We start from the raw sequence: 27,298 nt of genomic DNA, 5'->3' as shown, positions 1-27,298 counted from the left end.
TTCCAGGGAATGGAATTTTGAGGGCAGTTGTATCACTATGAGTGTTATAAAAACATATTGGATCAAAAATTTAGCATTAAAATAAAACTAATTTCTTAATTTTATTTCATTATTCTAAATTTTTTTTCTCCTATATGACAAGAAGAAATAGTTAGCTTGATAATAAAAAATGTATTCTCTTTTTAAAAATTAATTTAAAAGTCTTTAATGTAAACTCACCGTGTCCTGGGAGAATGTTTAGACTTAAAGGTTCTCCTCCTTCTTCCTTCAACCTGAAGAGACTGGAGACCAAGGAAGATGCTGACCTCTGATACCTTCCTCGTTTCCACTTTCTTCATTACTTTATGAAAAGATTCTTCCTTTCCTTTTCTTAATGATGAGATCTCTCTGTCCTAACTGCCTCGACCTTTCTTTTGTGGACTCTTTTTTTTCTAGCTGCCATGTGCATATCTTCTTGTACTCATATTCCTTGGTGACTTGGCATCATAATTTGGCCTGAATTATTGAAGGGCCATAAGGAAACATGACTGACAAGAAGAATAAAAATAGTCAACTCATATGACAAAGATCATAAGAGATTTACTACAAGCAACTATATGCCAATGAAATGGCCACAGTATTTAATTCTTTATTCTGTATAGTTTTGTTGTCACTTATGTAAAGATGAGTTTCTTAATTTCTAATTAGGGTTTCTTAAATTCTAATTTTAATTCAATTTTAGGTTTGCTTTTTCAAGCTTTCTAAATTTATTTTTGAATTTGTGAAACATATATTATTCAAAACTCATCTATATAAAATGTTCTACTTAAAGAAATACCATTCCCGTAATTCAACCATCTACCAATTTCTTAATTAACTGTATAGATGGCCATCATCATTTGATTCTGATTTATCCATACTGTGTTTATGTCTGCAAAAATGAGATATTTGGATAAATGCATATATACACACATGGTTCTGTTTCATCCTCTTACACAAAGGTAGAATACTGTATGATATATTTTACACCTTGCTAACTTTACTCATGTCTGAAATTCTAATAAAATGGTTAATGGACATCTTTCTCATAGATTTTTATGACTTTTAGTACTCAATTATTTTATTGCTACACTATTGATTATACACAACTAGTCTCTAGTACATAAATATTTTCATTATTTCAAATAATTTGCTATACAAATATGCCCCATGCATTTTGCTATACAAATAATGTCCTTGTATATTTAAGATGTATTTCTACAAGTAGAATTGATGAGCAAAATGGTAAATATATATACATTTTTACTGTATGTTACAAAAATCCCCTTATCAGCTGACATCTAGTTCAATATGTTTATGATTAGAAATGTAAGTGCTGACAGACTTTTACTTTTTATACATGGTAGCACTAAAAGCAAGTACTTAATATATAACCCATAAGCACATTTTGAATAATTGATTGATTTTTGTAGTGGTTAGTTTAAATTATTAACATTGCAAAAATGTGTATTTATGCATGTGTAGTTATTAACAACTATAATCTATTTTTAGATGGACTGAAACATTATCTCTTTAGTATCTTTTAATTTGAATAGTTTAAATGAAAATTCTAAGAATTTATGAGTTGATTTTATAAGTTAATTTTTTAATATTATAGAGAAAACCATTAATAGTGATGAATATCTGCTTCAGAAATGTCATTTAAATCTAATCTTAAATATACCTTGAAAGATGATCTGAAAATTTCCCATTAAAAGGAAATTTTGATTCTATTTCAGTCTTCACTGGTTTTTGTCCTCTTGAATGTGACATTGAAGTCTATTATCTCTTTATATTTTGATTAGGTGAGGAAAAGCCCAAGGGTCTTGTCATGGCTCAATTCTGGGACAGCTTCCTCCAGGAAACTTCTGCCTTCAGGATTAGTGGTGTGACTCACACAAAAGGTATGGGGTTTCTGCCTTTATGTTCTGTCATTCTATATGCTGTCACATTTCAGAGATGATAAATATATGTCTTATTGTCTTAATAAATATTTAATGAAAATGAAATATACAAGTTAAAAATTTTCACAAGTATTTTTAGTAAGTTGACAGAAAAATATGCATAATATAACCTTTATGTATAGTCGTCACATCTTCGCTTTTTCACTCCATAATGCATGAATACAACTTGTAAAAAAATGTTATCTCTGAGATTTTGAACAGTTGAACATCACATCACTTAATACATAAGTGTGTGAGTCAAAGAAGATTTTGGAAAATTAAAAATACCTAGTGTGCTAAAGTTGCTTACACTTATGAAAAATAATTCCATTTTGCAAAGCTTACAATTCCATGAAAATGTATTATAGGGTGTGTACATGTTAGTCATACCATTTGCAGTTGATGAACAGGAAAAAATTATAAGTCATAAGAAATAATGAAGTTGCTTAAAAATCTAAAGCTCACAAACTATGACTTTGCTTAAAATATTTTAATTGCAAAAAATACTCTTAATAATTATTGTAAATATGATAAAATACAGATTATCTTAATTAATTTAAAAATAATGGCCAAAATCAGCAACTACTACTGACATTTCAATATAAGTGGGTTCATGACTTTAATCTTCTTATCCAGGACCAATTATTTCTTTAATATTTTTGAGCATAGTATTTATAAATATTCATGAAGTTTATTTTTGCTTGAAAAAAACAAAGTTTCCATTGGCAGTACTTTTTTTTTTTTTTTTTTGGCAGTACTTTTATTTAAATAATACAAATATTGTGTAAAGGTGATCAAAAGGTAAAAAAAAATTAATAAAATGGCAGGGAATCATTCACTGTAAACATAGAGTTGAATATGGAAAATTATGGAAATTATTGTTTCTCTTACCAGAGTCAGCAATCTTATTGAATTAGTTTATAAAATTTCCATCTTTGTTTACTAATTTTGAACTATTTTATGTGGAAATGACTTTGCTTATTTTTTTTTATGCTTCCTTTTTTTTATTCCTGGGTCCTTATTCTGCAGCAAGTAATTTTTAAGACATTTTCAAATTAAAACCTAAATTATCCATTAGGAATTATGTATAAGGTAATTTCTGTGCAACACAGAGACCAACATTTTGTGTTCCATTTAAAAATTTTCAAATTTTAATAATAAAAAAATTATAAATGTACCTTCTTAGTTATAATTTATATTGCTAATGCTGTCTTGAAATGGTTTTCAAATTTAATGCAGTCTTCTGCTGGATTTTTCATCTAGCAGTGGGCACCCTGTCTGTGCATTGGGTTGACATTTCAAAATATATTCCCTGCTGCTCTATATAATAAAATTTCCAAAGAGGATTATTTATTTTCAAGAAACTTCCTATTTGCTCTGATATTCTTATATGATATAACATTAGTGTTAAGGATGTCCCTGATGAGTTGGAGATAAACACTAAGAGTACAACAGAAATGGGATCTCTGTTTCTTACAGTGCTATTGGCTTTTTAAAGACTTCGGAATTCTTTGACTGTATTGTAAAAATTGTCTCATATATCATATAAAGCATTTGTAGCCTTAAAACTAAGTCTTTCTACATCTGTATGCTCTCAGATGAACTGATTGAGTGGCGAGGTTCTGAACTTGCATTGTCCAGTTTGCCATGTAATGTGACAGTGCATTCAGTTCAATTCAGTTAAATGCTAGACATTAAAGGGAAACCAAGTAACAGCAGGTAAGACTAATATATATTCCTCAGTTGTGAGTGTTGCTGCTTCAGTCCATAGTAAGCTTGTCTATGCATCATTCTAGTCACAACCTGACTTTACCAACATTTTGGTTTGTATAATGACAGAAGGACATGGATAAAAATATTTTTTTGCAAATACTCTCCCTATTAAATCATATTAGTTCTTTCTAAAATTTTAATTTCCTTTGCATTTATGAAATCCCTGAGTAAAATTGAATGGGTGGGTGAGTGGATTCATAGATGGATAGATGGATGGATGGATAGATGAATGGATGGATGGACAGAGAGATAGACAGATGGATAGATAGAAACCAAAGCAAGAACCCTAGCCATTGAAACTGTTTTTTACATTGGAAAAAGATGTTCACATCCATTTCATTCCTCAAAGGAAACATTTTTTTCTAGAATTTTTCTTCCTTAGACTGAGTTCTATATTAAGCTATAGATGAAAGGAAAAGGGAAAGTCACTCAGTCATGTCCAACTCTTTGCAACCCCATGGACTATACAGTGCATGGAATTCTCCAGGCCAGAATACTGGAGTGGGTAGCCTTTCCCTTCTCCAGGGGATCTTCCCAACCCAGGGATCAAACCCACGTCTCCCACATTGCAGGTGGATTCTTTACCAGCTGAGCCACAAAGGAAGCTATAGATATTAATAGCTAAATACTTCATTTTGTTTTTAGTAGTTTCAATGTTCTTTTTGTTATCTTTCTCTCAACACTGGTGACAGGAAGTAGACAGGAGGAGGAAAAAAAGGTCTTCCTGTCAGTGGAGAATCTTAACCTGCCAGGTTCTCACTTTGAAACTCATTCTTGTCTACACATCTAATTAGGTCAAGTAACCAAGATTGAGACAAGAGTATAGGTGAATTGTGATCTCAGAAGACATCCTTCTATAACTCTGAGACATGTATAAGAGTTGCAGTATTTTTTTTTTCTCTTTTACTAGTAAGTATTCAAATGTCACTGAAGGAAAATCAAGATTAAACTCTTGAGAAAAAAAGAAAATCTTATCTGAAACATTTTCATGGATCCTCTGACTGTGTTAAGAAAAAGGTGGTGGTGGGGTGTAGATTAGCATTATTACATATCATAGTGTAGCACTAGGAAGTAGGTACTACTTTATAAATCTGTATATTGTAAAGTTAGACCTTGGGCTTTAGGAAGGAAACCACACTGCAGGAATAGGACATTAGACTTGCAGTGTGAGAATCTGTGTTCTGTTTGTTTGTTTTTTTCTCCCCCTTGATCATTTGTTATTTTATTTTATTTTATTTTACTGTAATGTGGAAAAGCTGTGTTGGCTTGAGCTGGTTTCTGTACTCTCTAGACCCTGTTTCGGAAATCAGAAAAAGTAGAAATCAATTTTACCTAATAGGATACTTTTTTCCTGATAAGATATTTTTTGAACAAATGCAGTTGTGCATGTGATGAAATGTCTAAACATTAAAATTATGTACAAGTATTGGTTATTAATATTATTTGCATAGGTGAAAATAGGTAAATGCAAAGATGAATTCCTGATTTTCTCAGTTTTAGATGAAACAGGATCTAGCGCACTGCCAATACATGCCAGGAAATATATTTCTGAAAAATGAATAAAGCAATAAATAGCAGTTATTTTTCTTCTGAAAACTGTCTTTTAGGTGAAACAGTTAGGAGAGGAATGATTTTAATTTTCATCAACTACGCATTGATGAAAGTCTTGTTGCCTTGGTCAATACCTTTTCTAGAAGAGGCTATATTACAGAACAGTAGATATCTATTTTTATATTCATATTTATGTTTTAAGAGTATCAACTTTGTAGATATCTATATTTATATCTAACTATATTAAAAATAACTCACCCTTGTTCCTCCTTTTGCTATCCCTAATCCTTTATATATTCTGTTCATTCAACATTTTAATTTAAAAACTCAGCAAATTTCTATTATTCATATACCACTTTCACAAATTTTGGCATTTCCTAGTATCACCTATATAATAATTTACCTAATAGTATTTTAGTAGAAAGCAGCGTCACTTGTCATGAGCAGTAACAGTGTACTCTGTTCCAGGAACTAAACACTTTATAAATATCAATTCATTTAGTCTTCACAACAACCCTAGGAGATAGATTCCATTAATAGCACTGTGTTAGAGATGAGTATACTGAGATGTGTAACTTATGCTGATAAGTTATATCCAGGATCACACTCACAGTATGTGCTGGAACTTGGGTTCAAATGTAGGGCTTGGGCTCTTACCCAATTATGCAATTCTGTTTTAAACAGAAGATAGCCATAAAATGTCAGTAAAAATAAAATGAGAACTTTAAATATCTGTCCAAGTTTCACTCAGACGTATCATAAATGCCACTTTTGCAAAAAAAGAAAAAAAGTCTTCCTGGGAAGCAGTCTCTGAGAAGGAGGTTGGTGTGTAGGAAGTATACTAGTGGGCAGCATATGAGGATCTACAGCACTGGGAGAGAAAGGATGAAACGAAACTGAACAGAGGGAGGTGAGGACAAAAGTGTCAGCTCACACCCTGGCAAGCACTGAAACAGGGATAGTTCTTCAGAGTTTCCCCAACTGGAGATGAGGAGGCCAGGATTTTACATCTCATTTCCTCATGCCCATCCCTCTCACCCCAACCCCATCAATTCATCATGAAATGTAGTCTAATCCTGGAAAGGAGTTTAACTGGGTCAGGTGACTCTCTTCTGCTGAAGGCAATTCTCCCAAAAAGTTGATATCTAGGTATTGTATACTGGCAATAATCTTGATAGCTTGGAGCATAAAGTCATAAAGATGTATCTTCTTTTTAGTAGAAGCATTATCGTTCACTTTTCCTGATACTTATCTCAATAATTTTAAATATGATAAGATGTCAGAATGAAGGTTCATTTTATTCATTTTTTTTGTTATTATTCAATCACTAAGTCATGTCCTGACTCTTTGTGACCCCATGGAGTGCAGCACGCCAGGCTCCTCTGTCCTTCACTATCTCCTGGAGTTTGCTCAAATTTCTGTCCATTAATCATTGATGCTGTCCAACCATCTCATCCTCTGTTACCCCCTTCTCTTCCTGTCCTCAATCTTTCCCAGCATCGGTGTCTTTTTCAGTGAGTCAGCTCTTCACACCAGGTGGCCAAAGTATTCGAGCTTTAGCTTCAGCATCAGTCCTTTCAATGAGTATTCAGTGTTGATTTCCTTTAGGATTGACTGGTTTGATCTCTTTATAGTCCAAGGGATTCTCAAGAGTCTTTTCCAGCACTACAGTTTGAAAGCAATTTTGTTCATTATGTATACGTAATTGCCCTATCACCATTTATAGAAAAAGTCATCTTTTCCTTACTTAAATTGCAGTTACACTTTTCTCTTAAATCCATTGACAGAATGTGTATGAATTTTTTTCTGGATTCTGTTCCTTTCTAGTTGTCTATTCATACATTTTTACACCAATATCATGTATCCAACTACCATATGGCAAGTCTTAATATGTAGTAACAAAAACCCTTCAAATTTTTCCTCTTCTTCAAGACTGTCTTAGTTATTCTAGATGCTGTGGACTTTCACAATAATTTCAGAATCAGCTAGTAATTACCAAACACACACAGGAGCACAGATGTACACATGTTCCCTTGTGAGGAAGGGAATACCTTTATTTAAATGTATTGAAACTATATGTTAATTTGTGAGCAACTGGCATCTTAGAAATACTGAGTTATTGAGTTTTTCAATCCAAGAATATAGTGTTTCTCTTCATCTAATTTATCCAAATGGCTGTCTACTATATTTCTTCAAGATTTATTTAAAAGCCCATCTTATCCCTACTGATTTGATATGCCAACATTATCATAGACTAAACTGCCACATGTACTTCAGTTCTTTCTGAATTATCTCTACTATTCCACTAATCTTTTAGAGCCCAAATTACACTGTTTCAATTAGAGAGGCTTTATAATGTGCTTTAGTATGTATTGAAGATAACTCTGTCATATTGCTTTTCCTTTCTAAGATTTTATTGGCTGTTATTCCCTGTTTATTTATTTGTATGAACCTTATAATAAACTTGACTACCTCTAGAGAAAACCTGAGAAAATATTACTGGGATTATTTTTAAGTTATAATTTAAATTGCAACTTTATATATGTAGAAAGAAATAACATTTCTGTGATATTAAATCTTTGTATCAGTGTCATTTTATGTATTTTCACTAGTTCATCATCTTCGTGCCTTCAAAAACAATTAAATTTTATTTTTAAAATATTTGTACAAGTGTTCTAATGGGCAGATCATGCTTAAAACTACTTTTGATCACCTTTTAAAAATAGTGATAGTATTGGCAATACATCTCATTCTTTTTGACAAGCACAATAGAAAATATACAGTTTGCTGTCACATAATACAAAATACCTTTATGATTATTTATACTTAATAATTTCTTCCTTATTTTAAGTATAAAAGCTCACTATTATATTTTATCTTATTGCTTCCTAGATAACAAAAAGGCTTTACTGAAAGTAACACTTTTCTCTGCTCAAGAATAAAAAACCTTGAATCATTTTAATGAGAAAGATGAATATAATTAAAAGTGCTCATATAATGACTATCATATCACTTTATTACTCATGATATTCCATGATGCAGTGGTAAAAGGATTAGCACACTATTCAAAACATTTTACACAATGTAAATAATTTCTGTAAGGGCTAATTAAATTTTATCTTTGATTTAAAAGAAAAGATTTAGAGCCTCAATTTAGATTGCTGTCTGCAGAGCAATCTCAATGTTAGGAAATCCTACTTCTGGTTAAAGATTCCTGGCAGAAAAGCACATAGAGAAGATACATTTAACATTTAACCATGTTGCTGTATTTATATTTTTCTTTAAAACATCAGGCCTTTCTTCTTCCACATAATTGTCTATATCTAACTGAAACTAATCAAATATGATTTTAGTCATTTTCATGTAACTTAAAAAATTCTAATTTAGCTTTATTTAAATATAGATATGTAGGTAGACAGATAAATGTTAGGTAGCATCCCCTTTCTTTGAAAATTAATGTCTCTGTTGTCAACATGATGCCATTCAGTTGGCCATTGTAAGAAACTCATTGGGTTCCAGGAAGCAGAACTTTCAGACCTAACATTAGTGTTTACATTTGGCTTCATGTAAATTGTATTTTCATAACTTTTGCCCATTTTAAATGATATTAGGTTGTTTTACATCTGCCATTAATTTGCAAATCTTTTTCATGTCATCAGTTGAAAACCTTTTTTTAATTGACGTACAGTTTATTTACAATATTGTTTCAGTTGTACCAGCAAAGTGATAGTTTATCATAAGATATTGAATATAGTTTCCTGTGCACTATAGTAAATCCTTGTTGCTTATCTATTTTATGTATAATAGTTTGTATCCATTAATCACATACTTCTAATTTATCCCTCCTCTCCTCCCTTTCTTCTTTGGTAACCCAATATTTGTTTTCTACATCTATGCATTTATTTCTCTTCTATATATAGATTCATTTGTATTATTTTTAGATTCCACAGGTCATGTCTTTAATATTTTTTTCTGTCTGATTTACTTCACTAAGTATAATATTCTCTATGTTTATCTATATTGCTGCAAATGACAATATTTCTTTTTATGGCTGAGCAGCATTCCACTGTGTCTGTGTGTGTGTGCATGTGTGTGCGTATGTCACATCTCCTTAAGCCAATCATCTGTTGTTGGACACTTGGGTTGTTTCCATGTCTTGGTTATTGTAAATAGTGTTGTATGAACACTGGGATGCATATATCTTTTCAAATTAGAATTTCTGTCTTTTTTGGAAATATGCCCAGCAGTGGGATTACTAGATCATATGGAAACTCTATTTTTAGTTTTTTTAAGGAAATTCTATACTGTTTTCTATAGTGGCCATACCAGTTTACGTTCCCACCAGCAGTGTAGGAGAGTTCTCTTTTTTTCACATTCTCTTCACCATTTATTATTTGTAGGCTTTTTGATGATGGCTGTTCTGACCAGTGTGAGGTGATACCTCATTATGATTTTGATTTGCATTTCTCTAGTAATTAGTGATCTGAACATATTTTCATGTGCTCGTTGGCCATCTGTATGTCTTCTTTGGAGAAATGTCTATTTAGATCTTCTGCCTCATTTTTCGTTGGGTTGTTTGTTTCTTCAGTATTGAGTTGTTTGTGTATTTTAGGGATTAATCCCTTGTCAGTCACATCATTTGCAAATCTTTTCTCCCATTTCATATGTTGTCTTTTCATTTTGTTAATAGTTTCCCTTGCAGTACAAGTGCTTTTAAGTTTGATTATGTCTCATTAGTTTATTTTACTTTTATTTCTTTTGCCTTGGGAGACTGACTTAAGAAAATATTGCTGTAATTTATGTCAGAGAATGTTTTGCCTATGTTCTCTTCTAGGAATTTTATGGTGTCAAGTCTTATGTTTAGGTTTTTAAACCATTTTGGGTTTATTTCTGTGTGTGATGCATCCACGTGTGCTCATTCACAGTTGCTCAGTCATGTCAGACTCTTTGTGACCCTATGGACTACCAGGCTCCTCTGACTATGGAGTTTCCAGGCAGGAATACTGAAGTGGGTCACTGTGGCCTCCTCCAGTGGATCTTCTCAACCCAGGGATTGAACCTGCGTCTCTTGTGTCTCCTGCAATAGCAGGCAGATTCTTTACCATTGAGCCACCTGGGAAGCCCATATAATGTAAGAGGTATTCTAATTTCATTGATTTATATGTAGCTTTCCCAACACCACTTGTGGAAGAGACTGTCTTTCCTCCATTTTATTTTCTTTCCTCCTTTGTTGTGGATTAATTGATCATAGATGTGTGGATTGGAATTATTTTGGGGCTCTCTGCTCTATTACATTGATCTACGTGTCTGTTTTGTGTTGAAACCACATTGTGTTGATTACTATAGCTTTGTAGTACAGTCTGAAAGACTATGCTTCCAACTTTGTTCCTTTTCCTCAGGATTGTTTTGGCAATTCTGGGTCTTTTGTTGTTCCATATGAATTTTAGAATTATTTGTTCTACTAGTTCTGTGAAAAATGTCATGGGTGTTTTGATAGGGATTACATTAAATCTATAGATTGCTTTGGGTAGTATGGGCATTTTAATAATATAAAAAGTATGAACTTTGTCAAACAATTTTTCTTCATCTATTGAGATACTCATGTAGTTTTGTTGTTTCTTTTGCTGATATGATGTATAACATTGATTGATTTGCATATGTCAGACCATCCTTGCAACCCTGAATGAATCCAACTTGATCATGGTGTATGATCCTTTTATATGTATTGTTGAATTGATTTTGCTAATGTTTTACTGAGTATTTTTACATCTATATTCTTGAAAGATATTGGCCTATAATTTTTTTTTTCTTTATCTGGTTTTGGTATCAGGGTACTGGTGGCTTCATAGAATGGATTTGGAAATGTTGCCTCCTATTCAATTTAGAAAACATTTTTGTTACGTCCCTGGGAGATAACTTCTTTCAATCTATTATTTGTTTATTGTGTTTGATTATAGAATTTTCCCATAGTTTTTTTTCTTTTTTTTGCAATTTTATCATTGAATAGCCCTTTCTTTTCTATTCCCTGAGTCACCTGGCTTGGTTAGAAAAATTTCTCCTTCGAACATTGTGAAAATAGACTCATAAATGATTTTCTAATCTCTTGTAGAGTTTTAAAAAATATATTTAAATATATAATTCATCTAGAACTTATCTTTATATTTAGTGTGCAGATTTTCCTATTTGTTTTTCCTTTAGCTAGATATCTGTTGTGATTGTATCACTTACAAAATAATCCAGTGCTTTCCCAATGAATGGGAACACCATTAATATATAAATTATATATTGTATATTAATTATTTAAATTAATTTAATAAATAATAATGTATAAGTTAATTTATATGAAGAAATATTATCATGATTATAATATACTGATGCATATTTGAGTATATTAGCTCTTCAGTATATTTAATATTAAATAGTATTTTAGTTAATCAGTGCATATGTTAATAAGATAACATGTTCATAAATACATACTTCAAGATTTCTTTATGTTCATTCTGTATGTTGTTTCAGTAATTTGGTTATAACTAGCCAGTACTTTTTTAAAATTTGTGATATTTATGGTGTGTATTTATATCTAATATGACTAGTCACTTTATCTATTCTCAGTATGATCTAGAAGAAACCAGAAATTTAGATGTTGCTTAAAAAACAGCCCATCATCAGTGTATTTGGGAAGTAAGAACAAAATTGTATCATTGAGACTTTATTAATCCATCTTAAAACAGTAATTGTTATAGTTTTTTATGTGCTTATTGATAAGTACTTTATTTTTTCTTCTTATATTACCTGTCTATAATCTTTAAATACTGACACGTCATTTACTTTAAATGCTTATTTTCACAAAATGGTTTAACAAAATTCTCAAGAGAATTTCATAGTTCCAACTCAATTATATTATTGCTAGTGAATGAAAGCCAAAATCCTTCTCCAGAATAAAAATATATGGTTTTCCTTCTTTTCATATTGTTATAGGTTTATATAAAGCATTACACATAATCCTCAAAATGAGAAAGTTTATCTTTAAACAATGTGAATTACACCAGTGATGATTTGACAAGATAGTATTCTAATTTGGCATTAATCTAGATAATAAATGTAAAGCCAAAACTCTGTCTCGAAGCATTTTATGCATGTAGAGGGATATACAGATTTATAGGATAATAATTTTCCTTTTATTGTTGTTGCTACTACTTTCATTATTAATATTGATGTTATTCTAATTTGTAAATCCTTGCTATGATCAATAGAAGTTGCATACTCAAAGAATTTGTACTTTAGAATGTAATAATTTAAAGATAACAACCATGTTTTTTCAATTATCACTCCCTGGATATTTAGTGAAGTATAAAGCACTAGTATCTTAAAAGAATATATAAATAATTTCTTTCCAGTTAAAATCCATTTCACCTAGAAATAAAACTGCTACATTTAAAACAGATTTTTACTAATGTGACTTTAGAAATTAAATAAATAAAATAAAGCTCTCCAAATAGACCAAAATTGATTAAAAATGAGCACTTCTTTAGGTATCACTGTATAAACAAAATTCCATTATCATAAATACTATTAAGAGAAATATGTTTCAGAGAAAGTTTCTTTGTATTAAAATATTTTAATGACCCAGTAAATGGTTCATAGAAATAGTGTTTAGCTGATACAGTTACAATGAACTCAACTCTGCCACCAATTAATATAACCTTAGGCAAGAAAATTCTTCTCAACCTTTTAAGTTTTCTAATTTTAAAAATCTGTCACTTGACATTTCCATGTTCTGCTCAGTGATGTTTAAATGTTTAGCTTTGGGGGAAAAAAAGCACTGTTCACAGTCATAAAAACAATGAAAAGATGAGAAAACTGAAAGGTCATAATTTTTATCCCAAGGGCTTAAGATAGATTGACAGTGACATCCTCTTAGTAGCTTAACCCCCTAAAATCCCACTGGCACTCCAGACAAAACTGGAGAAACTTTGAAAAATTATCCTTTGTGGTACAGACTTAGAGGAGGGGCCTGCAGCTTCTCTGAGAAAGGCATGAAAATATTCCTGGACCCTCTTTCTTATATTGCTTTGGAACAAAAGCCTTACCCTTCATGGTGAAGAACAATAAATATTGTTCTTGGAGCATAGGTAAGCCCTTAGAGCATAGGTAAAAACCCATTTCAGCTAGAGTAAGGTCAGAGGAAAAAAAAAAAAAAAACTTCTACTCCTGGGGGAGAGCAGGGATTTATGTAAGACATAGGGCAACAGCTAGCAGAAGAACAATAAAAGTAAGAAAATCACATCCCTCAGACCGGAGGATATGGTGACTGCATGACAATCAAGTTTAATTAGAACCACAGAGAACACTGGCCTTACCACTTCTACTGCAAGGTTAACAAGCAACACTGTAATACAAGTAACACGGAACAGTTGCAGGAAGAAGACCCTATGTGAGGCACAGTGCAAAGGGAAGACCAATAGCTGAGGGTGGAGCAGACATTAAGAAAAACTCTTTGGCAAACTATCCCCACATGAACAAAAGTGTATCACTCTCAGCTAAAAAATATATGAGACACATGTATATCCCCTTGTCAAATGACAAGGGGAAAATAACACACATCTCAAGAAACAAATCAACTATTAGAACCAAACTGTGACATCATACCGATGTTCAAACTACCTAAGAAGACATTCAAATTACTATGGCTGAATATGTTTAAGCTTTGAATGGAAAAGATGGACAGGATAACAGACTGAATCAATTTTAGCAGCAGAATGGAAGTTATTTAAAAAAATAACAAAAATGCTAGAAATGAAAATACAGAAGAAGTCATAAACAATGCCTTGATGGATTCATCGGCAGATTTGACACATCCAAAGAGAGAATCTGTGATTTTCAAATTAGGTTAACAGAAATTACAGTAACTTAGAGACAAAGGGAAAATATTAATAAGACAGGAAAAAAGAAAACATTGAAAAGTTGTAGAACAATAACTGACAGCCTAACATACTTACAATTGCAATTCAAGAAAGCAGAGAGATTGTAAGAATACCACAAATGAAAAGAAGAAATATTTGAAAAGAAAATAACATTTTTTTCCAACCTTGGCAAATCATATTTAAGCTGCTAAAAACAAGCAACAAAAAGAAAATCTTGAAGGTAGCCAGATTTTCTTTTTTATAAATTTATTTATTTATTTATTTATTTATTTACTTATTTATTTATTTATTTATTTTTGGCTGTGCTGGATCTTTGTTGCTGCACAGGCTTTTCTCTAGTTGCAGTGAGCAGAGGCTACTCTAGTTGCCATGTGCCGGCTTCTCATTGGAGAGGCTTTTCTTATTGTAGAGCATGGGCTCTTGGCATGCGGGCTTCAATAGTTGCAGTACATGGGCTCAGTAGTTGTGGCTCCCAGGCTCTAGAGCACAGAGTCAGTAGTTGTGGTTCATGGGCTTAGTTGCTTCATGGCATATGACGTCTTCCCGGACCAGGGAGGAATCAAACCCATGTCTCCTGCATTGAATGACAAATTCTTTACCACTGAGCTACAAGGGAAACCCTAGAATTTATTTTTTTTTAAAAAGACACATTACATAAACTAGAATAAGGACTTCTGTTCTTAAACCATGCAATCTAGATGATAATGGTATGACATCTTTAGTGATTAAAGAAAAAAAAACTGTCAATCTATAATTTCATATCTAGGAAAATACTTATTTAAAATGTAGAATTATGGCTTCTTCAAGTCAATATACAAAAGCCAGTTGTATTTTTATATACTAGCAATGGACAGTTCGAATTTGACATTAATAATGCCATTTATAATAACAACAAAAAGCCCTGCAAGTATTAGCTAAAAATATAACAAATTATGTGCAAGAACTGTATACTAATAGTGGGGAAAATTGACAAAAGAAATCTAATAAAGCTAAATACATAGGCATGTTCACTGATTGAAGACCAAATATTGTTAAAATGTCACTGTACTCCAATTTGATATATAGATCCAGTATATTTCCAATCTATTTCTCATCAGACATTTTTGTAGGTATTGACAAACTCATTGTAAAATGTATATGAAAAGATAAAAGAACTAGAATTTCCAAAATCATTTAGAAGGGAGAACAAAACTATATACAAACTGACATATTTTAAGAGATACCTAAAAACTAAATTAATTTATATTGGCTAAACATAGGCATAGAAATCAAATGAACAGAAGACAAAGCTCATATTTAGATTCAAGCAAATATAATCAAGTGAATGTTTTGGGGTCTGGTCTGAAGAATTGCTGAATACATAAATGGTACAAGCCAGGTCCACTGATGAATGAACAGAAGGTGAAAATTCAAAGAGAAAGGGGATATTTGTACCTTCTCAAAGTAGTTCCACAAAGTGTTTATTAAATACAAAAGGGAAATACTAACTCTACATTGGAAAACCTGGAGGATATCACCTTAACTGATTAATAAAGATTAATATGACCAGTAATAAAATATATCAACATCATGTATCCCCTGATAATTGGACACTGAGAGGGAAAAATAATTTCTCTGATATTCCCCAAAATATATTTCCTTAGTCTTATCACTAGAAAATATCAGAGAAACTCAAGCTGAGTATTTTATAAAATAACTTATCAATACTCTTCAAAATATCAAGGCCATAAAAGACGAGGAAAGGCTGAGTCACTAACAGAAGGAGACTCAGGGAACACGAGATCTAAATGTAATGCATTTGCATATTTCACCTACACCCACACTCCATTGTTCAAATTAATCTATATTTAATATCAGTGGAGGTGGGAGATATATTGTCCCTATCTTAATACATGAAATATAAAAGTATGACCATGATTATATAATTATAATGAAAAGGAGTGAAGTATCAGGAAAAGTGATCTTTGGACTGTGGCTACCAACCCATTGTTCTTTTCATATTTGAAGAAGAATTTCTAGGAAGAGCTGTTTAGATTCATTGCCTCTACTTCCTTGTTTAAGTTGAGGTATAACTGACATATAACATGATATAAGTTTCAGATGTAACAACATAATAGGTTGATATTTGTATACATTGCAAAAAAATCACCACAGTAAGTCTAGTTAACATCTATCATCACACAGTATAATGTTACAAATAAATATTTTTCTTGTGATGAGAGCCTCTAAGATATACTCTGTTGTTGTTGTTCAGTCGCTCAGTCGTGTTTGACTCTTTGCAACTCCATGGACTGCAGCACACCATGCTTCCCTGTCCTTCACTAGCTCCCAGAGTTTCCTCAAACTGATGTCCATTGAGTCGGTGATGCCATCCAACCATCTCATCCTCTGTTGTCCCCTTTTCCTCCTGCCTTCAGTCTTTCCCAGCATCAGGATCTTTTCCAATGAGTTGGCTCTTTGCATCAGGTGGCCAAAGTCTTAACAACTTTCAAATATACTGTAAATTATTTTTAACTATAGTCACCATGATGTAGTTACATCCCCATAACTTATTTATTATTGATATTTAGCTGTAAGTTTGTGCCTTTTGACCGCCATCCTCAATTTGCTTCCCCATGTGCCTCCGACAGCCACCAGTCTATTCTCTGTATCTATGAGCTTGTTTTTGTTTTTGACCTCACATATAAGATCATATGATATTATCTTTCTCTGTCTAACTTATTTTACCTAGTGTAATGCACTTGAGATTACTACATATTGTTTCAAATGGCAAGAATTCACTCATTATGGCTACTCCGCATGTCCCACATTTTCTTTATCCACTCATCAATGGGCACTTAGGGCATTGTGCAGGGTTCCCTTTTGTCTGCATTCTCACCAACACTTCTTATCTCTTGTCATTTTTATAATAACCATTCTAACAGGCGCGAGGTTATATCTCATTGTGTTTTTGATTTGCATTTACCTGATGATTAATGATATTAAACATCTTTCTATGTACTTGGCTATCTGTATGTATTCTTTGCAAAAATATTTATTCAGATATTCTGCCCATTTTGTGATCAGAGTGTTTTGGGTTTTGTTTGTTGTTTTTTTGTGGGTTTTTTTTGCCATTGAGTGTATGGATTCTTTATGTATTTTGGATATTGATCCCTTATCAGATATATGATTTTCAAATATTTTCTCCCATTCCTTAGGTTTCCATTTCATTTTGTTGATGATTTCCCTTCCGGTACAGAATATCTCAACTTGTTTTTTTCTCCAATTCTCAAACTCATTTCAGTGAGGATTTAATCTTGACAATTTGACTGAAATTGCTTTTATCTTGGAAATCACGACTTGCATGTTTCTTTATCTGTAGGTCAGTAGTACTATGTCAGTTTATCTCTCAGTAGCATTTGGCGTAGTTGGCTTTTTTCTCCTTGAAATATTGCATTCACTTGGCTTTAGTTTTCCTTCCATGTCATTGCTCGGTCTTTCTGAATCTTCTTTTTTTGTCTCTTGTCTCCTCCTAGAATTCTAAATGTTGGCTTCGTTTAGGGCTTCGTCCTGTCTCTTCCCCAGTTATAGTATCTTCCTGGACATTTTTTTTCAGGCTTGTGTATACCATCTGCAACATGACCTCTTAATTTATATCTCTAACTCTAAGCTTCCTCCTGAGTTTCAGCTGCCTGTTTTCATCTTCATATGGATATCTTTTAAGTATCTCTTACAAAATATTATTCTTGAATACTTGTCTCATCACCTATGCTAATTTATTCCCCCAATACTTTTTTTTTTTTTGGCTTAGTCAATGCCACCATTATTTATCCAGTTTATCTTTCCAAAAATCTAGGTATCATCAGTTCTAGTTCAGTCTCTCAGTCATGTCCAACTCTTTGCGACCCCATGCACTGCAGCATGCCAGGCTTCCCTGTCCATCACCAACTCCCAGAGCTTGCTCAAACTCATGCCCATCAAGTCGATGATGACATCCAACCATCTCATCCTCTGTTGTCCCCTTCTCCTCCTGCCTTCAATCTTTCCCAGCATCAGTCTTTTCCAGTGAGTCAGTTCTTTGCATCAGGTGACCAAAGTGTTGGAGCTTCAGCTTCAACATCAGTCCTTCCAATGAGTATTCAGGACTGATTTCCTTTAGGATTGACTGATTGGGTCTACTTGCATTCCAAGGAACTCTCAAGAGTTTTCTCCAACACTACAGTTCAAAGCATCAATTCTTTGGCGCTCAGCTTTCTTTGTAGTCCAACTCTCACATCCATATATGACTACTGGAAAAACCATAGCTTTGACTAGATGGACCTTTGTTGGCAAAGTAATGTCTCTGCTTTTAAATATGCTGTCTAGGTTTGTTATAGCTTTTGTTCCAAGGCACAAGTGTCTTTTAATTTCATTGCTGCAATCACCATCTGTAGTGATTTTGGAACCCAAAAAAATAACATCTCTCACTGTTTCCCCATCTATTTTCCATGAAGTGATGGGACCGAATACGATGATCTTAGTTTTCTGAATGTTGAGTTTTAAACCAACTTTTTCACTCTCCTCTTTCACTTGCATCAAGAGGCTCTTTAGTTCTTCACTTTGTGCCATAAGGATGGTGTCTTCTACGTATCTGAGGTTACTGATACTTCTCTGAGCAATCTTGATTCCAGCTTGTGCTTCACAAGCTAGGTATCATACTTTATTCCTTTTATTTTCTCATTGCAAATTTCCAGCCCATGAGTAAATACTGATAGCAAAGCCATAAAAATATATCCCATTTCTGATCATGTTTTACCACCTCCACCACTTTCACCCTAGACTATACTACCTGAACTATTGCAACTGCTTCCTGTATTTCAGTCTTATGCCCTATCCTCTGACCTCCAAAGAGAAGACAGAATGATTGCTTATAAAACATAAATTTAATCCTTCCCATGTTTTCCAGTTCACCATTAGGAAGTGAGGTCAGAAACACCCCACCCCCAATTATCTGATCCATGCTTTTCCTTTTGACCTCACCATCTCTACTCTTCCCCACCCTTCACTGAGCTAATAACTGCATTAACATTCCAAGCCAATTCCTATTTAAGCTTTTACATTGCTCTCCCTTCTACTTGGAACACTCTCACCCAAATTCTTATTTAACTTTCTGCAAATCCTTGAAGACTCCATTAAATGTCACTTCTTTAGAATCATTTTCTCTGAAAGCACTCTCTGCTAATTCTCTCTCCCTAAATAATTAACTTGAAATGTATTATGTAACAGTTACCTATTTATTCCTCTTCTTTTTCTCCACTAGAAGTGAAGTCCCATGATGCGAGGGATACCTTCTGTCTCATTTCCTGCAGTAACCCCAGCAACCAGGATGGTTCCTTGCTTAGTCCACTTAGTTGCTAATATTTATTAAAAACTACCATATGCTAAGATCCTGTTCTAAGTTCTGTGGCTATTGCAGGGAGCCAAACTGACAAAAATCTCTGTATTCTTGGAATTTGCATGCTCATGGAGAGAGACAGATAGTCATAAAATAAGACTGGGGGAGAAAATAGGCAGAGGAAGGCAATAAGGACAGTCATAGTGTTGGAGGTGCAATTTTGAATAGGGTAACTGGAAAAGTCCTTAACGAAGGAATAAAGTGAGTGCACAAATTAACCTGCGTTGATGGCTATAATAAATTACTGATAGAGTACTAGTCGAGTCCATATCATCTGTGTCTTATGTAAAACCATAGAATATTTAACAAATTTGTGTATTATGATAAACAGGAAGAGAAAGCCAGTATGCTAGAATGCCAACTGTATAATTAATCTCAGTATTCTACAAAGTTTGACTGTGTTCTTCAAGACACAGTATTGAGGAAATTAGAATGTCTCACTTGGGGTTCAAAGCATCAGCATAAGTTGAATAAGGTGCTGTGTGGCGTGGAAGCACATTTTTGGGTTTGGCCTACTTCATTCTTGATAACATGTTTTGTAGCAAGATATCTACAAATGCAAAATAATTTTCAGCCATAACAGTAAAGTGCTTTTCTCAAGTATAAGAATGTAGGTAATCGCTGTGAACTATTGTGCACTAATTAAATCGTACCTGGATAATTTGGGTGTATTAAACATTCTATCTAATAAGATGTTAGAATATAGATTACTTCTTTGTATGAATATTGCTTGATGAAGGATCTTTTGTCATAGCTCAGGAAATGGGTAATAAGTATCTGATAAATAACTAGACAACTTTACTTGAAGCCAAAACCTCTAACTAAACCTAACTGATTGAATTTACACTGGTTCTTCAGAAACCAGATATAGTTATAGCTGTTAGGAAAGAGTGGGATGGGAAATCTGAAATATCTCATATTAAGGAAAAAGCAACAGACAGCATGTTATAATCTGGGTATAAATGGTGATGTCCCAGAGAGCAGGTAGTCCATAGAGATATAAATTTAAAGATAGTATTTAGAAATCCAGAAAATCCTTTATCATACGTCAGATATAACACATAGCTGGCTCTACTGGTTTGGGACTGCCTAGTAAAGAACCCAGCAGAGACACGATAGTCAAGATGTTAAGTCCTTGGAAATCTGGCTCTCTAGTAAGACGCTGGTGAACGTATAGAACTGGGTCTAGTGCTTGACAGGATAAATTATAGTGAACACAGAGTTTAATTTTCTGTTTTATTGCTGAGAGCAGAGCTTCAACCAGAGACTGATAGTTCTAAGCAGTGGAACTAGGGACTCATACAAGGAAAAACAATCTAATTTTGTTTCACGAAGGAACTGAGTACCATAAGAAATAGGAACTCCTCCTCAGGTGATGGGCTTCCCTGGTAGCTCAGACAGTAAAGCGTCTGTCTGCCTGCAATGCAGGAGACCTGGGTTCAATCCCCAGATCGGGAAGATCCCCTAGAGAAGGAAATGGCAACCCAATCCAGTTCTCTTGCCTGGAAAATTCCACTGATGGAGGAGCCTGGTAGGCTACAGTCCATGAGATCACAAAGAGTTGGACACGACTGAGCAATGTCACTGGCACTTCACTGGCATCAGATGATGGGTCCAAATGATTGCTGAGAGGCCATCTCCCATAAACTTCTTACATAATGTTGCTACATTCACTAGGAGGTTATAGATGAGAACCATTAAATTGGAACTCAAAGATTCTATCACTCTGTGTTGGTGACATTAATAAAAAATGATCTATAGACGTTTGCTTTTGGAACAATTATGCTAATTTTGATGCTAAGTTGCCTGGTAGGCTACAGTCCATGGGATCTCAAAGAGTCAGATACAACTGAGCAACTTCACTGTTAAAAAAAAAAAAAAAAGGAACCCTTTTTATTTTACATGCTAGAAAAGGCATAAGGGCTTCCCTCATAACTCAATTGGTAAAGAATCTGCCTGCAATGCAGGAGACCCAGGTTCGATCCCTAAGTCGGGAAGATCCCCTGCAGAAGGAAATGGCAACCAACTCCAATATTCTTGCCTGGAGAATCCCATGGACAGAGAGCCTGGCAGTCTACAGTCCATGGGGTCAAAAGAGTCGGACACAACTTAGCAACTAAACAAGAAAAGGCATAAAAAGAAAAAATTAGAATAAAAGTGCTCAGAAGTAAAATAAAAGGTTGATTATATACTTCTCTACTACTTTTGGAAGACAGCAGTATGTAAGTTAGTGAAATTTTGTTTTGTAAATGAAATATACTCTTTCACGTTTTAGTAATCTTACAGTGCTTTTATTATGTTGGAGTCAAGTATCAAGTGCCTGTCTTAGGGGAAACATAATGAGACATTCTTAAAATTGGACATCTATTCACATGCATGAGATAGAGAAGAAATCAAGCTAAGAATATTGAAGATCACTGGCATAGAATCCATGGGTATGGAAAAACATAGATACGTTAGCTTCTATGCAAGAGCCTCAAGAGATGGAAACTATAAAGAAAGTGTGAAGAGATAGTAACAGTGGTGACAACTTCAGCACACTTGGGTCACTTTTGAGAAACTATGCAGTTTTGTAGACTTTGCATTTTTGTTTTAATTCTTAGATTCTGATATGTGAGAACATGTCTTAAGCCATATGACCTGTTTAAGTGTGCTCAGACATGCCCAATTCTTTGTAACCCCATGGGCTATAGCCCACCAGGCTCCTCTGTCCATGGGATTCTCCAGACAAGAGTACTGGAGTGGGTTGCCATGCCCTTCTCCAGGGGATCTTCCCAACCCAGGAATTGAACCCACATCTCTTGAGTCTCCTGCATTGGCAGGTGGATTCTTTATCACTAGAGCCACTGGGGAAGCCATTCTAAAAAATAAAATTCCTGCTTTATGCTCTATAAATATGAAATTACACATTATGTTTGTTTGTTTTATATGAAATATAAAATATATGAAAGATAATATCAGACTCCAGTTGCAGGGTAGGCATTACATTGTCAGTGAAGTTCATTAAAATCTTCTATCACTTCAAACCTTTATTTGATTTCAAGCAAAAAATTCCAGAAATAACTAAGTATGTTGGATAAGAAGAGTTTAAAATGAAAATCAATATGCATCTGTCAAATGTAATCAGGTCTCTATCTTGATATGTCAAAAATCCAATTACACATGAACTGAAATTGTTATCATTTTTTCTTCTTCTTCTTTTAGCTGACACCCCTATTTATCTCTAAGTCTAAAGGTAAAATCAAATGGATGTAAATTGTGATGGTCTCCATGAGTAGGAAAGTAGTACACAATCAAATCTCTGCTGTCACCAGCTCTGTGGGCAAGTCATAATTTAATCTTACAAAAGGATTAGATTTCTGTTTTTTCAGTTATCTCATAAAAGAGATATGATGAATACATTTTAGGAAAACATCTCTTCTAGGATTTCCCCATTTTGACTAGGCACAGCTATTCATTACCTTTTGCCACTTGTATTCTTCCTGAATTCTTATAGCTCTAATGGATTTCCTTTTCTGTAGCAAGTAGCATGTTCTAAAATCCCTAACCCCTCAATAACAACAAAGGATGCCATCTTTGAGTAGCATTTCTCTTATTGTCGAATATAAATGTTTCTGGGATCTTTATCACAACTTCTTATCAAGAAGAAACTGATAGGAGGAAAATATAGATGCTAAGATATTTGTCTTGCAGACAAGTGCTTAATTCCTGAGTACGTTAACAAACTCAGCATTGGGCATTAGTTTGTTATTTGTGGGAGGTGAATTTTGAGAATGCTAAGCATGTATATAGCAAAGTATATACTTTATACTTTATATACTTTTATATACTTTATATACTTCAGTCTAGGTATTTAGAGAATAATTAGTGATTGAATAATTAGTGGATTATTTTCAAGCCATTCTGAAATCCTTACATGTAATGCATATTTGCTAAGTTATCCATTCTTTTCTACCTCTAAAGTCTCATCCCCACAGTGTGAGTATGAGATCTTACAACCACCAACTATCTTTCCTTCATCAGGAAGTATATAAGTATATATTTATCCTTCTTAATATCTGTTACCCTGTGAACACTTGTTCTTCTGGGTCATCCTTCATTCTCAACATTCATATCTCCAATGGCAGTGTATATCCCCCTCTTTTTTTTTTGTAAACACAACTGTGACTCCTTTCCAAATCCTAAAACTTGGCCATACCATCCTCTAGAATTTGTAGTCTATCATAAGGAAAATACTCTCTATCCTAAACCTGCTTAGCCTGTTTACCCTCCTTGCTCTTTACTCCCTATGATAACCACAATAAAGACTCTTGGTCATTCCCTCACCCATGACTTATTCTGATGATTCCCCATGTGGCCCTGCATGGAATGCCATGCTTCCTGTTCCTAGGGATAGGTGACTTTAAAACTTCTTCCTTCATGACAGTCATTTCTGTGTCTGCATGTCTCATCATGCCGCTGCTGCTGTTTAGTCGGTGTCATGTCCGACTATTTGCAACCCCATGGACTGTAGCCCACCAAGCTCCTCTGTCCAGGGGATTTCCCAGGCAAGAATACTGGAGTGGGTTGCCATTTCCTCCTCTAGGGGATCTTCCCAACCCAGAGATCAAACCTGCATCTCCTGCATTGGCAGGTGGATTCTTTACCACTACACCACGTGGGAAACCTGTATGTTTCACCATACCTGAATAAAACAAATCCTGAGTACATTTTAAATATAAGTTATATACATTTCATTCAAATTAAACATTGATACCTGTGGAAACTAAGAAGTTGCATATGCATATTGAATTGTCATTTTAAATACCTAAGAAAATTATATGAAGTGATAAACTCAAAAACACTATAAATTAATTAGAATCTAAAATATGTTCAAGTAATCCATGGCAACATCACTACTGATAACTTAAGGTATTAGAAAAATAAGGCAGCATTGTAAACAACTATAAACACATAAATTCCAAACTATCAAATCTACCAAAGATGAAATGGGGTTTCCAAGGTGGTGCTAGTAGTAACAAACCCGCATGCCAATGCAGGAGACATAAGAGACTCAGGTTCAGTCCCTGGGTTATGAAGATCCCCTGGAGAAGGAAATGATAACCCACTCCAGTATTCTTGCCTGGAGAATCCCATGGAGAGAGGAGGGCTACAGTCCATGGGGTCACAAAGAGTTGGACACAACTGAAGTGACTTAGCATGGACACACATAAAAAATGAAATAGATAATATGAGTAGTCCTCTATTAAAGAAATTGAATAAATAATTGAGAGGCTTTCCAAGGTGAAATCTTTAGGCCAGTGGCATCACTGGCAAATTCTACCAAACATTTAATGAGGAATTAACACCCATCTTCCTCAAATTCTTCTAAGAGAGAGAAGAGGAAAAAAACCACTTTCCAACTTATTCTATGAGGACAACATTACTCTGATACAAAACCCAGAAATATGTCACAGTTAAATAAAGCTACAGACTAATAGTATTCATGAAATTAAACACAAAAATCTTCTACAAAATATTAATAAATTGAACCCATCATTATATAACAAAAATATATCCATGGGCAGATGCCATTTATTCCAAATGTAAAGACTAAAGAGCCTCTTGATGAAAGTGAAAGAGGAGAGTGAAAAAGTTGGCTTAAAGCTCAATATTTAGAAAACTAAGATCATGGCATCCGGTCCCATCACTTCATGGCAAATAGATGGGGAAACAGTGGCTGACTTTATTTTTTTGGGCTCCAAAATCACTGCTGATGGTGATTGCAACCATGAAATTAAAAGACGCTTGCTCCTTGGAAGGAAAGTTATGACCAACCTAGACAGCATATTAAAAAGCAGAGACATTACTTTGTCAACAAAGGTCCATCTAATCAAGGCTATGGTTTTTCCGGTAGTCATGTATGGATGTGAGAGTTGGACTATAAAGAAAGCTGAGCACAGAACAATTGATGCTTTTGAACTGTGGTTCAGGAGAAGACTCTTGAGAGTCCCTTGGACTGCAAGGAGATCCAACCAGTCCGTTCTAAAGGAGTTCAGTCCTGGGTGTTCATTGGAAGGACTGATGTTGAAGTTTAAACTCCAATACTTTGGCCACCTGATGCGAAGAGCTGACTCATTGGAAAAGACCCTGATGCTGGGAAAGATTGAGGGCAGGAGGAGAAGGGGATGACAGAGGGTAAGATGGTTGGATGCCATCACTGACTCAAGGGACATGAGTTTGGGTAAACTCCGGGAGTTGGTGATGGAGAGGCCTGGTGTGCTGCAGTTCATGGGGTTGCAAAGAGTCAGACATGACTGAATGACTGAACTGAACTGAACTGAAAGGCTGGTTCAGCATTTGAAATTTCCCTGCTAAAAAGACTAAAGGAAAAAAGAAATCTCCAGTCTATCAATACAGAAAAAGCTTTAGAGTAAAAATAATATCAATTTCTTATAAAACTCTTTACAACCTAAGATTAAAAGGGAACTTCCTCTACCTGATGAAGAGCTTACATGGTGAAACTACAGCTAATGTCACCTTCAGTTGTGAAACACTGAATAGTTTCTCTCTAAAACAGGCAGCAACAGAAAAATGTTACTCTCAGCACTTATTTATTGTGCTGTTGGAAGTCCCAGCCAGTGCAATAAGACAAGCAAAGAAAATGAAAACAAACAGAATGAAAGAAAGAAATTGAACTGTCCTTATTTTCGTATCACGTGATTACCAGAAAATCCCAAGGAATCGTTTTTAAAAGAAAGCTTGTTAGAAGTATTAAGTAAATTCAACAAGGTCATGATAAATAAGAAGAACACAAAAAAATCTATCAATCACTGAAAATAGAGAAACTGAAATTTAAATCTAATATTATTTATAATCTCTCCAAATAAATAAACTACTTAGAAGTAAATCTAACAAAGTGCATATAGGATTTGTATGCTTCAAATGACAAAATCAAATGATATTTAAATAGACAGAGAGATATGCTCCGTTCAGGAACTAAAAGACTCAATATGGTAAAGATGTCAGTTCTGTCCTATGTGATTTATAGGTTTCATACAATTTCTATCAAGATGCCCACACTTTATGCAAAACTTTACACAGTGCTAAGTAAATAGCTCTTACTTTTAACCAATAACAAATCCCGTAAGAGGAAAAATTAATAAGTTGAACATCAAGCTAATATATTTTGCTCATAAAAGACTGTGAGAAGATGGTAAAGTGGAAAGCTATAAACTGGGAGAAAGTGTTTGCAAACTTCATATGTGACAAAAGGTTAATATCTAGAATATATAAAACATACTGAAAACTCACTAATAAAAACACAATTTTTAGAAAATGAGCTGAGAATATGAATAGGCATTACACCAGAGAAAATATATTAATGGTTGTAAGCACATGAAAAGGTGTTCAACATCATTAGTCTTTAGAGAAATGCCAAATCAAAACACAAAGAGATTTCACTACAAACTTATCAGAATGGCTAAAATAAAAACTAAGGGCAGCATCAAATGCTAGGGAGGATATCAAGAAACTGGATCACTCGTACATTGCTGAGGGGAATGTGAAAGGGTAAACCATTCTGGAAAATTGTTTGGATGTTTCTTATCAAAGTAAACATGCAACGACCCTGCCATCCAACAGTTATACTCATGAGTATTTATCCCAGAAAAGTCTAAATTTATGTCACACAAAAA

General features: G+C 33.9%; 1 protein-coding gene across 1 annotated transcript in view; it reads left to right on the top strand.

Moving 5' to 3' along the window:
* CFAP47 (cilia and flagella associated protein 47) overlaps window positions 1-27,298 on the top strand; it is a 493,129-nt gene that overhangs the window by 382,535 nt on the left and 83,296 nt on the right. The window contains exon 57 of the mRNA XM_081563532.1: window positions 1,824-1,922. Coding sequence (XP_081419658.1) covers window positions 1,824-1,922 — 99 coding nt within the window. The remainder of the gene's footprint in view (window positions 1-1,823; window positions 1,923-27,298) is intronic.

Source organism: Giraffa tippelskirchi, chromosome X (assembly GCF_054371585.1).
Source record: "Giraffa tippelskirchi isolate mGirTip1 chromosome X, T2T-mGirTip1v1.2.pri, whole genome shotgun sequence".
NCBI lineage: Eukaryota > Metazoa > Chordata > Mammalia > Artiodactyla > Giraffidae > Giraffa > Giraffa tippelskirchi.
The sequence above is the reverse complement of the archived record's forward strand: the minus strand, read 5'-3'. Positions and strand labels throughout refer to the sequence as shown.